Source organism: Mastigoproctus giganteus, chromosome 4 (genome assembly GCF_048544385.1).
Source record: "Mastigoproctus giganteus isolate SK-2022 chromosome 4, ASM4854438v1, whole genome shotgun sequence".
Taxonomy (NCBI): Eukaryota; Metazoa; Arthropoda; class Arachnida; order Uropygi; family Thelyphonidae; genus Mastigoproctus; species Mastigoproctus giganteus.
The window spans coordinates 240,878,391-240,890,424 of NC_143578.1; the positions used below are offsets into that span (position 1 = coordinate 240,878,391).

The 12,034-nt window shown below is 39.7% G+C and overlaps 1 protein-coding gene across 1 annotated transcript in view; it reads left to right on the forward strand.

Moving 5' to 3' along the window:
• LOC150087562 (sulfotransferase 1B1-like) overlaps nt 1–11,692 on the forward strand; it is a 60,206-nt gene extending 48,514 nt beyond the window's left edge. Inside the window, exon 2 of the mRNA XM_090372537.1 lies at nt 10,632–11,692. Within this exon, the coding sequence (XP_090228663.1) occupies nt 10,632–11,603 (972 nt within the window). The 3' untranslated portion in view covers nt 11,604–11,692. The remainder of the gene's footprint in view (nt 1–10,631) is intronic.
• The last annotated feature ends 342 nt before the right edge of the window (nt 11,693–12,034 follow it).

The following is a 12,034-nucleotide window of genomic DNA, read 5'->3' on the forward strand; positions in this document are numbered from 1 at the left end:
TAATCACACTGTTGTCATCTGCGCCACCTAGCGGATGTTGTTTTTCCGATTTTTAAGCTTTTCTGAAATCAATACTACCGATATACTTTTAGCATTTATTTTTTTTATTGCTTTTTCCTTAAAAAAATGATAATATATATTATTCATAATGGAATATGTTTATTCTTTTCCCGAAATGGGTTTTATGTTACTTAACAGTAACACCACTATGCACAAAGTAGTGGTGTTACTGTTAAGTAACATATATTATTAACTTATATTATTATTTATTATTATATTATATTATTTTATCATATTATATTATATTATTCAGTAGTTGATATTACTTATATTATATTATTATTAACTTATATTATTACTTTAGAATGCGCGAAGGGCATATGTTTAAATCTAAAAGATTTGTGGTGAAAACAAACATTTGAATCAGAAAAGTGTATAAATTTAGAATTCATTCCATTTAAATAAGTTAATTTTAAGTGAAAAGGAAGCACTTGGTATGTGAGTTTTGTTTGCCATTTCTCTTTGAGCGATGTTTTGCTTTCTCCTTTTCATAGCATATATTTCATAAAAACTTTTATTTTTAAAATTTGGTTAAATTGTTTTAATTAATGCTTCATCTTCCCTATCTTTCCAGCAATTTGTTGCCAACTAATTCTAAATCTGCTCGCCAGCTGTACCATTTTACTGTCGTCCGTGTATATCTTATTTCTTAATGCTTACTTCTTGAAAAATCTCTGAATATTGCTTTTTGCAATCTCTTCCCTTGTGGGCAGCACAATTGTTATAGTCACCATTCTCCTACACCATTTGGAAAAAGCTTGAGTTCAAATTCTGTCAGTGATGTGAGAAATGTTTTTTATGAACTTTTTTTTCATAACTTGGCTGAGTTAGTTGGTCTCAAGCAACGGTCGCATGGCTTTTTTCCCTTCTAGAAACTCAGCCTTTTTGTCCTGAAAACTGACCAAAGAATACATGAAATTACAGACACAATATAGTTATGACTCATAGCCTTAGTTGCTTTGGCACTTAACGTGCACATAATCATCACTATCCCTTGCACAATTTTTCTTTTGTCTTTTTCTCTATGCACTCTTATTTCCTGAGTCTTTTTAAAATTATGTTCCTTTTCAAGATGTTTTGTCTGTTCTACTCATTAACTTTATTCTCAGTCCTGTCAACATATATTTCCTACTTTTTCTTTCTGATATCATTATTTCCTGTACTCATATCTTTATTATTCTCCTGCTTTTTATAATGCTTCAAATACCTTGTAAAATACTGTATTAGTTATTTCAACTAATTTCTTTATAAATAATTATAAATATTAATTGTTTACAATTAACTTTCAATTAATTTTATATTTTATTTAAAGCATTTATTTATAAGAAGCCATTTTAATTATCCAGTCTGTGGGTACCTCCCCTGAGTCCAAGGAAGCTCTCATAATTATGGCTAAGGGTTTCCTTACTTTCTTTGCTGCCTCCTTTAATAGAACTGGATAGATCCCATCCACCCCAGGTGCCTTTCTTGTGTTTATTTTCAACAACGTCTCCTCCACTTTACTCTCAGTTATTACAAGATTATCTAGCTTACTGCCAGATTTGAATACACTTCTGGCATTCCCCTTGCTGAATAACTCCTCGTGTGTGAATGTCGATGCAAAATATTCATTTAGTTTGTTAGCTACCTGAGCAGGATCATCAACAGTTGACCCATCGATCTCAAGTGGACCAATCTGATTCATTCATCCCCTTCCTTCTAGAGTTTACATAAGTAAAGAACTCTTTGCTGTTTTTCTTCGCATCCCTTGCAAGGATTTCTCGTAATCTGTCTTTGCCTGCCTAACCTCCTTTGCGACTTTGTTACAGACCAGCTTATATCTGTCATAGGCTTCTGTGTCACGTGTTAATTTGTAAGTATCTCATGCATTTTTCTTCTCTGCCATATGCCTCATTAGTTCATGTGACATCCATTTTGGCCTAAACCTTGAACAATATTTCTTAGTTGGTATGTAAAGCCTAGTAGCTTCCAAGATAAGTTCTTTGAATGCTTCCCATTTTGAATTTGCTGTTGGTAACATCATCAGTTGGTCCCCCTGTATAGAATTTAAATACTGTATCAGACTATCGTAGTCGCCTTTACGGAAGCAATAACCCTTCCCTTTACCCCTAATGGTAGTTACCTCTTTGAGTAACTCCCACTTCAGCACACTGTGATCACTGCCACCAAGTGGTTCATTTATCTGCAGATTCTTAATGCATGAAGAATCACTACTGATAATCAAATCAAGTATATTACTCCTTTCACGGCTATTGGCCGATCATCAGTGGGTGGGCAGGTACCCTGGTATTGCAGACATGACGACCCAGTTGCGAAGTAGTGCAATATCATGGCAACTCGTCGTGAAGGCAGAGCACAATATGAGAAAGAGCAAATGATGTCCACAACAACTACTTTGTAGTTTCTTAAGAGTTATCTATGGTGTATCTAAACACCGATATTATATAGATACCAAACTCTTAAAGTATTATGCCTTGTGCATTTATTTATTTTAAATATTAACTAATAGCATAACCCCTCCCCCCTTCCTATCCTGTCTATCCTTTCTGTAGACGTTGTACTCACCAACTTTCAGGTAAGGTGTGTTGAGGGTCTAACGGCTCCTGGGTTTCCCCCACCTCCGCGTGTTTTCTGTTTCGGGCAAGTCTGAGATTTTTTTTTTTTTTTTTAAATGTATGGTTCATGTGCTATGTGGGAGTAATACCCTCTAGTTGCCTCCCGAACTTGCTGATGTAGAAAAGAATCATCCAATAAATCCACAAAAGCCTTGCTAGTGTGTGAGTGACCAACACACTAATTCCAGTCAATATCTGGGAAATTAAAATTCCCCATTATAAGACTCTCTGATTTACTGGCCCACTTTATTTCCCTGTACATTTTCTTAATATACTCATCAGAGTCATTAGGCCTATAGCACACTTCTACTCTCAATTTTGATCTTCCAATGCTTATGTCACACCAAACTGACTTGACACTGCACTGTCCAGCGATGTTGACTGGCTTCACTTCCTTGGATTTTATGTGTTTCTTAACTAATAGCATAACCACTCCTCCCTTCCTATTATTTCTGTAGACGTGGTACTCCCCAAATTCCAGTTCTGCATTCCTTATATCTGTGTGACACCACATCTCTGATATCCCAACAATATCCGCCTTTGATGCTTTGAGCAATACCTCAAATTCATTAAATTTATTTACCAAACTCCTAGCATTGGTGTACACGCAAGTACAAAGGGTACTAGGAAAGTTTTGCAATACAGCTTTGTTTATTTATTTTTTTCAAAGTAATTTCCTCTACATTCAATACACCTCTCCATCCTCCGAAACCAATCTTTAAACCAGTTCTGCCAAGTTTCACTAGGGAGTAAAGCACACTCGTTGTCCCAAGCCCGTAGAAGGTCCTCATCACTGGAAAACCGCCTCCCTTTTAGCTTCATTTTCACATGCGGGAACAGTGCAAAGTCGCAGGGAGCAAGGTCTGGACTGTAGGGAGGGTGCTCGAGAAGTTTCAGTCCTATCGTGGTCAAATATTCGGTGCAGGCTTTGGCGCGGTGAGCTGCAGCATTATCGTGATGGAGGTACCTGGTGTCCATTCTTGACTTTGGCCGCAGGTTCTTCATAGATCCAATGACTTTAGGCAGGCATTGTTCAGTATACCACTTAGCTGTGACTGTCTTCTGCCTGTCCAAAACGACACGTTCCACAATTCCACTCGATTTGAAAAATACAGCTATCATTTTCTTCTTTACAGATCGGGATTTTCTGACAATTACGGGTGTGTCGTCATCATCAAAGACCCAAACTTTGTTTTGAGCCTTGGTCGGCAGATCGTAATAGTACAGCCAAGTCTCGTCACCTGTCACGATGTTGTTCACATACCGAGATTGTCCCTTATCAAACTTTTTTAACATCTCCCGGCACCAAGTCACACGTCGTGTCATCTGCTCTTCAGTCAGTTGATGCGGCACCCAGAGAGAACAAAGTTTCTTCACGTGCAAATGATCTTGCAGAATCGAACGAATTGCTGGTGCATTTAGGCCCAAAGTATCCTCTATCTGTTGGTAGGTCACTCGCCTGTTTTCGTCAAGCATTTTCCTCACAGCAGTAACGTTTTCCTCCGTAACTGACGTTCGTGGCCTTCCCGGCCTCTCAGAATCCTCCAGAGTGAAATTTCCCCTTTGGAATTCTCTATACCACCTGAATATCGTTGTACGATGTGGACAATCATCATCTAGTGCAAGAGTCATTTCTTCTAAGCACTGGTCTATGGTTAAACCACGCACGAAATTATACCGCAAAACTGTCCTTATCTCATTTCGTGACCACGATGCCATCGCAAGCACTTTACACTCTCACTATTAATGAATAACTGAGCCCATCGACTTGGCGCGGCGGCTACTATGCACGTATGAACATGTCTCAACATGCAGCAACAAGCAGCTTCCTGTGATTCATTGTTGCGTCATATTGCAAAACTTCCCTAGTACCCTTTGTATACATGCACCTGTTCCTATTCATAGCTACCCTAACACAGCCCATGTGTTTTCTTGTACCGCAATGACTCCCAGCAGTCTCTGAAACATCCTGCTTCTTGTTTTCCAGGCTTCTGCTCATTCCAATAGAAGCAGTGCAAGAGTCACTTTCACCTCTGCTAGTGGCTACTGTTAATCTATTAGTCCTTGTATCCCCCCCAACTAGCAGTTTTCCGACCCACCTAACATTGCCTCGATAGCATCAGCAAATATTCTTGCACCCTTTCTATTTAAGTGTATCCCATCCCTGTAGAAGCAGTCTCTTCTGCTAACAAGTACAGACCAGGCAGAAAAAAATTCTACCCCTTGAGCTTAGCACAATCTTTCCAGGGCCGAATTGATCGACAAGGCTCTCAAGAAATTCAGTTTTAACTCTCCTCTAAACTTGTTTACAATTTTTGAACAAAAGCTTGGGTGTTAGTTTTTCTTAGTTTTGTTTTTGAGAGTAGAATTCCTCCCCTTCAAATATGTACAGTAAAAGTAATCAAATAAAGAGGTGGGGTACTCTTTCAATGTAGGTATTGAAAATAGTATCTTACTCCTGGTCAAATGATTGCTGAATGGGCTAATACACCTACTAATAGGTGTTTATTATACAAGTATCAAAAGATATCTTCCATTGGAAGTTTTTCTTTCGCTCATTTACCATTTAGATTTGAATGACATTCACTGCTTGACACATGTCAGTAAGGCTACCCATTGTCAATAAGTGATCCAAATAGGTCCAGAACTAGTCAAAACAGTGCCTTCAAGTTTTAAATGAATATTGGATTTCCTACTGCGTGCTGTTATTTGATTAGCATTAGCATTAGCATTAGTAGAGGCATTTGATGCAAGAAAGCAAGCTTATGCAGCATCAGCCAAAAAAAAAAAAAAAAAAAAAAATCCACTTCCACTTCACCCCTCTGTTCGTTCAACATACCTGTCCAGCTGAGCCTTAAACTTATTTAGGTTATCAACCTCCACCACAAGGGATGGAAGTCTGTTCCACCAACCAACCACCCGCTGGCTAAAGGCAAATTTCCGCACGTCTATCCTACATCTGTCTTTCCTCAATTTGAATTTATGCCCTCTCAGGTGAATTTTCTGAGCTAGAGGAAGAATCCCATCAGCATTGAACATGCTTAAACCATTCAAAGCCTTATACACCTCTATCAGATCACCTCGCCGGTGCCTAGTCTCCAGACACTGTAATTTGCAAAACTTAAGCCTTTCTTCGTAAGAGCACCCCTTTGTTCCATTCACTAATCTTGTTGCCCTTCTCTGTACTCGTTCCAGCAGCTCTACATCCTTCTTGAAATGAGGCCTCCAGACCTGTATACAGTACTCTAGGTGTGGCCTGACCATCGCCTTATACAGTGAATAATCACCTCCTTATCCCTGCTGGAAAAATTCTTGTATATCATTGACAATACTCCATGAGCTACTCTTGCAGCCCGTCTGCACTGCTCAGAGAACTTCATATCTGCCTGCACAACCACCCCCAGGTCCCTTTCATTCTCTACCACTGTCAGTGTAGTACCACAGAGTTGATACGTTGCTCTGGAGTTGCTGTTTTCCATGTGTAGTACTTTACTTTTGTCAATGTTACACTTCATTTGCCACCTCTCAGCCCATCTGCTCAACCTTTCCAGATCCTGTTGCAGCAGCATAGTGTCAGTAGTGTCCTTGACAACCCTGCCAACCTTTGTATTGTCTGCAAACTTGCACATTAAGCCCGATATACCATCATCAATATCATTTATAAATACAGAAAACAATAATGGACCCAACACTGAGCCCTGAAGGACTTCACTAATAACATTAGTCCACAATGAGCAGTGTCCATTGATTACCACTCTCTGTCTTCTCCCCCTCAACCACCCCTTTATCCATAGCAGCAATTTGCCTCCAATGCCACACTGCTCCAATTTGTGCAGCAGTCTTCCATGTGCAACAGTATCAAAAGCTTTTCTAAGATCCAAGTATATAATATCAAAGTTATTCCCTGCATCCAGTTCTTTTGTGACTGCATCATAGTATCCAATCAAATTGGTCAGGCAAGACTTCCCATTAACAAAACCATGCTGTGTCTGAGCTATAACTGAAGTCTTGTCTAAATGATCCTGCAGTGCTTCTTTAACCAGTGCCTCCATTAATTTTCCTGGAACAGAAGTTAAACTCACAGGTCTATAATTACTTGTGTCAGCCTTTGATCCTACTTTGTGAATTGGCGTTACATTTACACATCTCCAGTCTATGGGTACCTCCCCTGAGTCCAAGGAAGCTCTCATAATTATGGCTAAGGGTTTGCTTAGTTGCTTTGCTGCCTTCTTTAATATAACTGGATAGATCCCATCCACCCCAGGTGCCTTTCTTGTGTTTATCTTCAACAATTTCTTCTCCACTTTACTCCCAGTGATTTCAAGATTCTGTAGCTTACTGCTAGAGTTGAATACACCTCTGGCATTCCCCTCGCTGAATAACTCCTCATGTGTGAATGTCGATGCAAAATAATCATTTAGTTTGTTAGCTACCTGAGCAGGATCATCAACAGTTGACCCATCAATATCAAGTGGACCAATCTGATTCATCCCCTTCCTTCTAGAGTTTACATAAGTAAAGAACTCTTTGCTGTTTTTCTGTGCATCCCTTGCCAAGGATTTCTCGTAATCTGCCTTCGCCTGCCTAACCTCCTTTGTAACTTGGTTGCATATCAACTTGTATCTATCATAGGCTTCTGTGTCATGTGTTAATTTGTAAGTATCCCATGCATTTTTCTTCTCTGCCATATGCCTCATTAGTTCATCTGACATCCATTTTGGCCTAAACCTTGAACAATATTTCTTAGTTGGTATGTAAAGCCTAGTAGCTTCCAAGATAAGTTCTTTGAATGCTTCCCATTTTGAATTTGCTGTTGGTAACATCATCAGTTGGTCCCACTGTATAGAATTTAAATACTGTCTCAGTCCATCGTAGTTGCCTTTACGAAAGCAATAACCCTTACCCTAATGGTAGTTACCTCTTTGAGTAAATCCCACTTCAGCACACTGTGATCACTGCCACCAAGTGGTTCATTTATCTGCAGATTCTTAATGCATGAAGAATCACTACTGATAATCAAATCAAGAGTATTACTCCCTCTAGTTGCCTCCCGAACATGCTGATGTAGAAAACAATCATCCAATAAATCCACAAAAGTCTTGGTCTTGCTAGTGTGTGAGTGACCGGCCCCCAAATTCCAGTCAATATCTGTGAAATTAAAATCCCCCATTATAAGACTCTCTGATTTACTGGCCCACTTTATTTCCCTGTACAGTTCCTTATTATACTCATCAGAGTCATTAGGCCTATAGCACACTCCTACTCTCAATTTTGATCTCCCAATGCTTATATCACACCAAACTGACTCAACACTGCACTGTCCAGCAATGTCGACTGGCTTCACTTCCTTGGATTTTATGTGTTTCTTAACTAATAGCTCTTAATAAACTACAAAGTAGTTGTTGTACGCATCATTTGCTCTTTCTCATATTGTGCTCTGCCTTCACGACGAGTTGCCATGATATTGCACTACTTCGAATAAGTAACGCTTCACTAATAGAGAAGGCTATTGTTACTTATTCTCAGTTGAGTACCACCACCCAGACAGCACTGTTTCACGGCTATTGGCCGATCATCAGTGGGTGGGCAGGTACCCTGGTATTGCAGACATGACGACCCAGTTGCGAAGTAGTGCAATATCATGGCAACTCGTCGTGAAGGCAGAGCACAATATGAGAAAGAGCAAATGATGTCCACAACAACTACTTTGTAGTTTCTTAAGAGTTATCTATGGTGTATCTAAACACCGATATTATATAGATACCAAACTCTTAAAGTATTATGCCTTGTGCATTTATTTATTTTAAATATTAACTAATAGCATAACCCCTCCCCCCTTCCTATCCTGTCTATCCTTTCTGTAGACGTTGTACTCCCCAACTTTCAGGTAAGGTGTGTTGAGGGTCTAACGGCTCCTGGGTTTCCCCCACCTCCGCGTGTTTTCTGTTTCGGGCAAGTCTGAGATTTTTTTTTTTTTTTTAAATGTATGGTTCATGTGCTATGTGGCCTGTTGTGCCCTTTGTTCTTCCGGCCTATTAGCCGCCAGGCCCCTAGTGGGACTTGACGTTTCCACACGCTGCCACGGGGAGGTTGGCCGGGTGTACCCAGTGAGGCTATTTTACTCGGGCAGGTCTTGCCACTTACCTTCCTGAGATTTCACTCACTAGGACCTAAAAAAAAAAAAAAAAAAATATATATATATATATATATATAAATATAAAATAAAATACTTTGGAGAAGTCGCGAGCGTAGTTTAGTTAGTTAAGGTTCTTTTAAAAATCATTTGGGGTTTACACTGAAAGTCTGTAAGGCCTAAAAGGTCGGGCATAAATTTTGGTGTCTTAAATTTTGATGTTGGGCTGATCGCTATGTGAGATGACAGTTTTGGGTGGGGAGGCAGAAGACTGGGGGTGGAAATGGGAAGCAAAGGGGTCGATAGAGAGGATGACCCCCCGTTTTTCAGTGCCCATGCCCCACCAGAGGGAAAGAAGGGTGGCAAGGGGGAAGACAGTTCCCCCTGCGAGGAAATGGGGTTTCCTGCAGGTGCAGGATCTGAGAGCCAGATGGCGCTCTACTCTAGCTCTGGGACGCTTCAGTGTTGGTCTCTTTCAGGAATTTCGTCAGTGTGACAAGAATTTGTCTTGTCTGGGGTAGTCTTCCTCAAAATAATTGTTTTCTCCTTTTCCTGTGAGCAACTTTGATTAGTCTTTTAGGAACTAATGGTGCATTTTGCTGTACTGTTGAATTTTCTTCTTTGATTCTGGTTTGTTTCAGTTTCTCCCCATTGTTCTGGTTCATCCATTCCTTCTAAGTTTAGGCTTTTCTATTGAGTGTTGTTGTCTTCCTGCTGGACAGGTTGTATTGCAATAATTGTTTTCCTTCTTGTAAATAGTTGAGTTGCAAAGTTGGTAAACGCTACAAACCCTTCTTGTGCATTCAGGAGTCGGGACTCTTGGTTAATTGGATTGTACTCGATGTTTGTAATGAGGCTCGCTCTTACGTCGTCATAATTTTCACATTCATGCATGATATGAGTCCATGATTCGGGTTCTCCGCAAGTACAATTTCTCTCTTCTGTTATGCCTAGTGTGGTCTCCATACTTGCAGCAATGTACGGAGACCATGGCAATTGGAAGACCTTTAAAGTGCGATCTTACAAATTGCCTTCTATAGCCGGATTATGACTTCCTTATCTATAAAGAAAATGTTCAATAAATCACTGATTGGACACCATGGGACTTCCTTTACTCCTGTCTGCACTGCACTGAGAAACTCGTCCAACCATATCATGACTCTCAGATCTCTTTCTTCCTCTATCGTTTTTAATTCGGCTTCACGAAATGTATAAGTTGTTTTGGGGATGTTGCTACGAAAGTGGAAAACTTGCATTCCTGCCCCATTACAACACAGCTGCCACCTTTTTGATCATCCTTGAAGTTGTTTTAAGTTACCTTATCTAAGTTCCTTTAGAGGAACTCTTCTGGCAGAGATCACAATCACGATCTAGTCATCATGGGAAATTTTTCCCTCACATCGTCCATTCCTCCCTCAGCGATATTTAAGAAAGTCAGAAAGAACAGCGGTCCCAAGGTCGATCCTTGAGGATGCAACTGTGCTGTGTTCTCTCCAGTAGAGGCTGTCACCGTTACTGGAAAGACCACAGCGTCCCTTGCAAGTCGATTACAAAAATTAATGGAGACAAGAGTTATTTTTGGGAACTGTTTCAAATACTGAAATAACCTGTATTTGAAACGACTTCTCTTTTATTAATTATGTTAGGACCAATGAAAGTTCAGCTGTGTTTTCCTTGTACTTTGTAATGACATTAAAAGTGTTACAATTCTTTATGATCTATTATACTTTAACATTACCTTGCAATTTGAACATTAAATTCTTTGTTTACTCTGAATATCAACGACTCGCTATTTGTTAATCGCAGTTTTTAATTTTATTCAGGTGTTCCCTTGGGCTGTGATGGACTCCGAACCCAAAGTTACAAAGATCCCTCTACGATATGTCGATGGGTTCCCCCTACCAGCTCCTTTATCTGAAACAAATTTTCGGGAACTGTTAAAATTTTCTCCAGAAGAAGGAGACATCTTCATCGTAACTTACCCCAAGTGTGGAACTACTTGGATGCAGTATATAGTTTGGGAGATCCTGAACGACGGTCTTCCTCCTCCTCGCAACGGCAAACGTATGCTTTTCGCTCTAATTCCGTTCCTTGAAGTCACAGGTGTTAAGAATATTGGTGACCGACCAAAACCCCGAGTGATGAAAACTCACCTTGCTTTCCATCTTCAACCTTACAGTCCTTTGGCCAAGTACGTAAATGTCACAAGGAATCCTTGGGATTGCTGCGTGTCGTACTTCCACCACGAGAAGAATATGCCTCATTCAAAAGACATAACGTTCGACGAGTTCTTCGAGGCTTTCTTGAAGGGAGAAGTACCATTTGGGGATTATTTCGATCATACATCTTCTTGGCACGTCCACAAAGACGACCCAAATGTACTTTTCCTTACATATGAAGACATGAAGAGGGATCCTCGTACTGCGCTCTTCGCGGTTGCCGAATTCATCGGGCAGAAGTACAAGCAGAAGTTGGAGGAAGACGAGGAACTGGTGAAAAGAATACTGAAGCACACCGAGTTCTCTTATATGAAAGAGAACGTGGTAATGGGCAGACCCAAAAAGGATTCGCATACTCACAATCTTGAGGATTTGTTAGAAAAATTTAAGAACCTCGCAGATGACGAGGACGAAGAGGAGTTGAAGAAAGAAGAAAAAATGGATTTCTTCTGGCGAGGAATGACAAACAATTGGAGAACTCACATTTCCGCCCAACAAGAAGAAACCCTTTACAACAGAATGGTAAAGAAACTGAAAGGAACAACTTTGGAGAACTTTTGGAGTTTACCGAAATAGGAAGAGAATGCGCTCTCTCTCTCATTCGCTCTCTCATTGCGATTACAATTAATTACACGAAGATGGCACAAATCGTCACTCGTTAATGTTAAGCGGGCAATTATAACTTTTAGTTTTACAAGATGATCGCAAATAAAGAAAAGAACAGTAACTGTTGTCGTGTTTGAAATTGTTTTAATACGACGCATTTTTTTTCAGAATTTTTATTTTACTTTTATAAAAGAGTTGAACAATATATAGTTCTTTTCAAAAATTTCAAAAATATTAAATATATTCCCGAATAGTTTTGATAATTCAAAACATATTAAGTCACCATTTACGTAAATGTAACGCGTACTACTTATATGAATGTCCGAAGGCATTAACCATGTACTTTGTCTATAACTCATTAATAAAAGATATTAAATATGCTACGTTAATCTCCACGATGA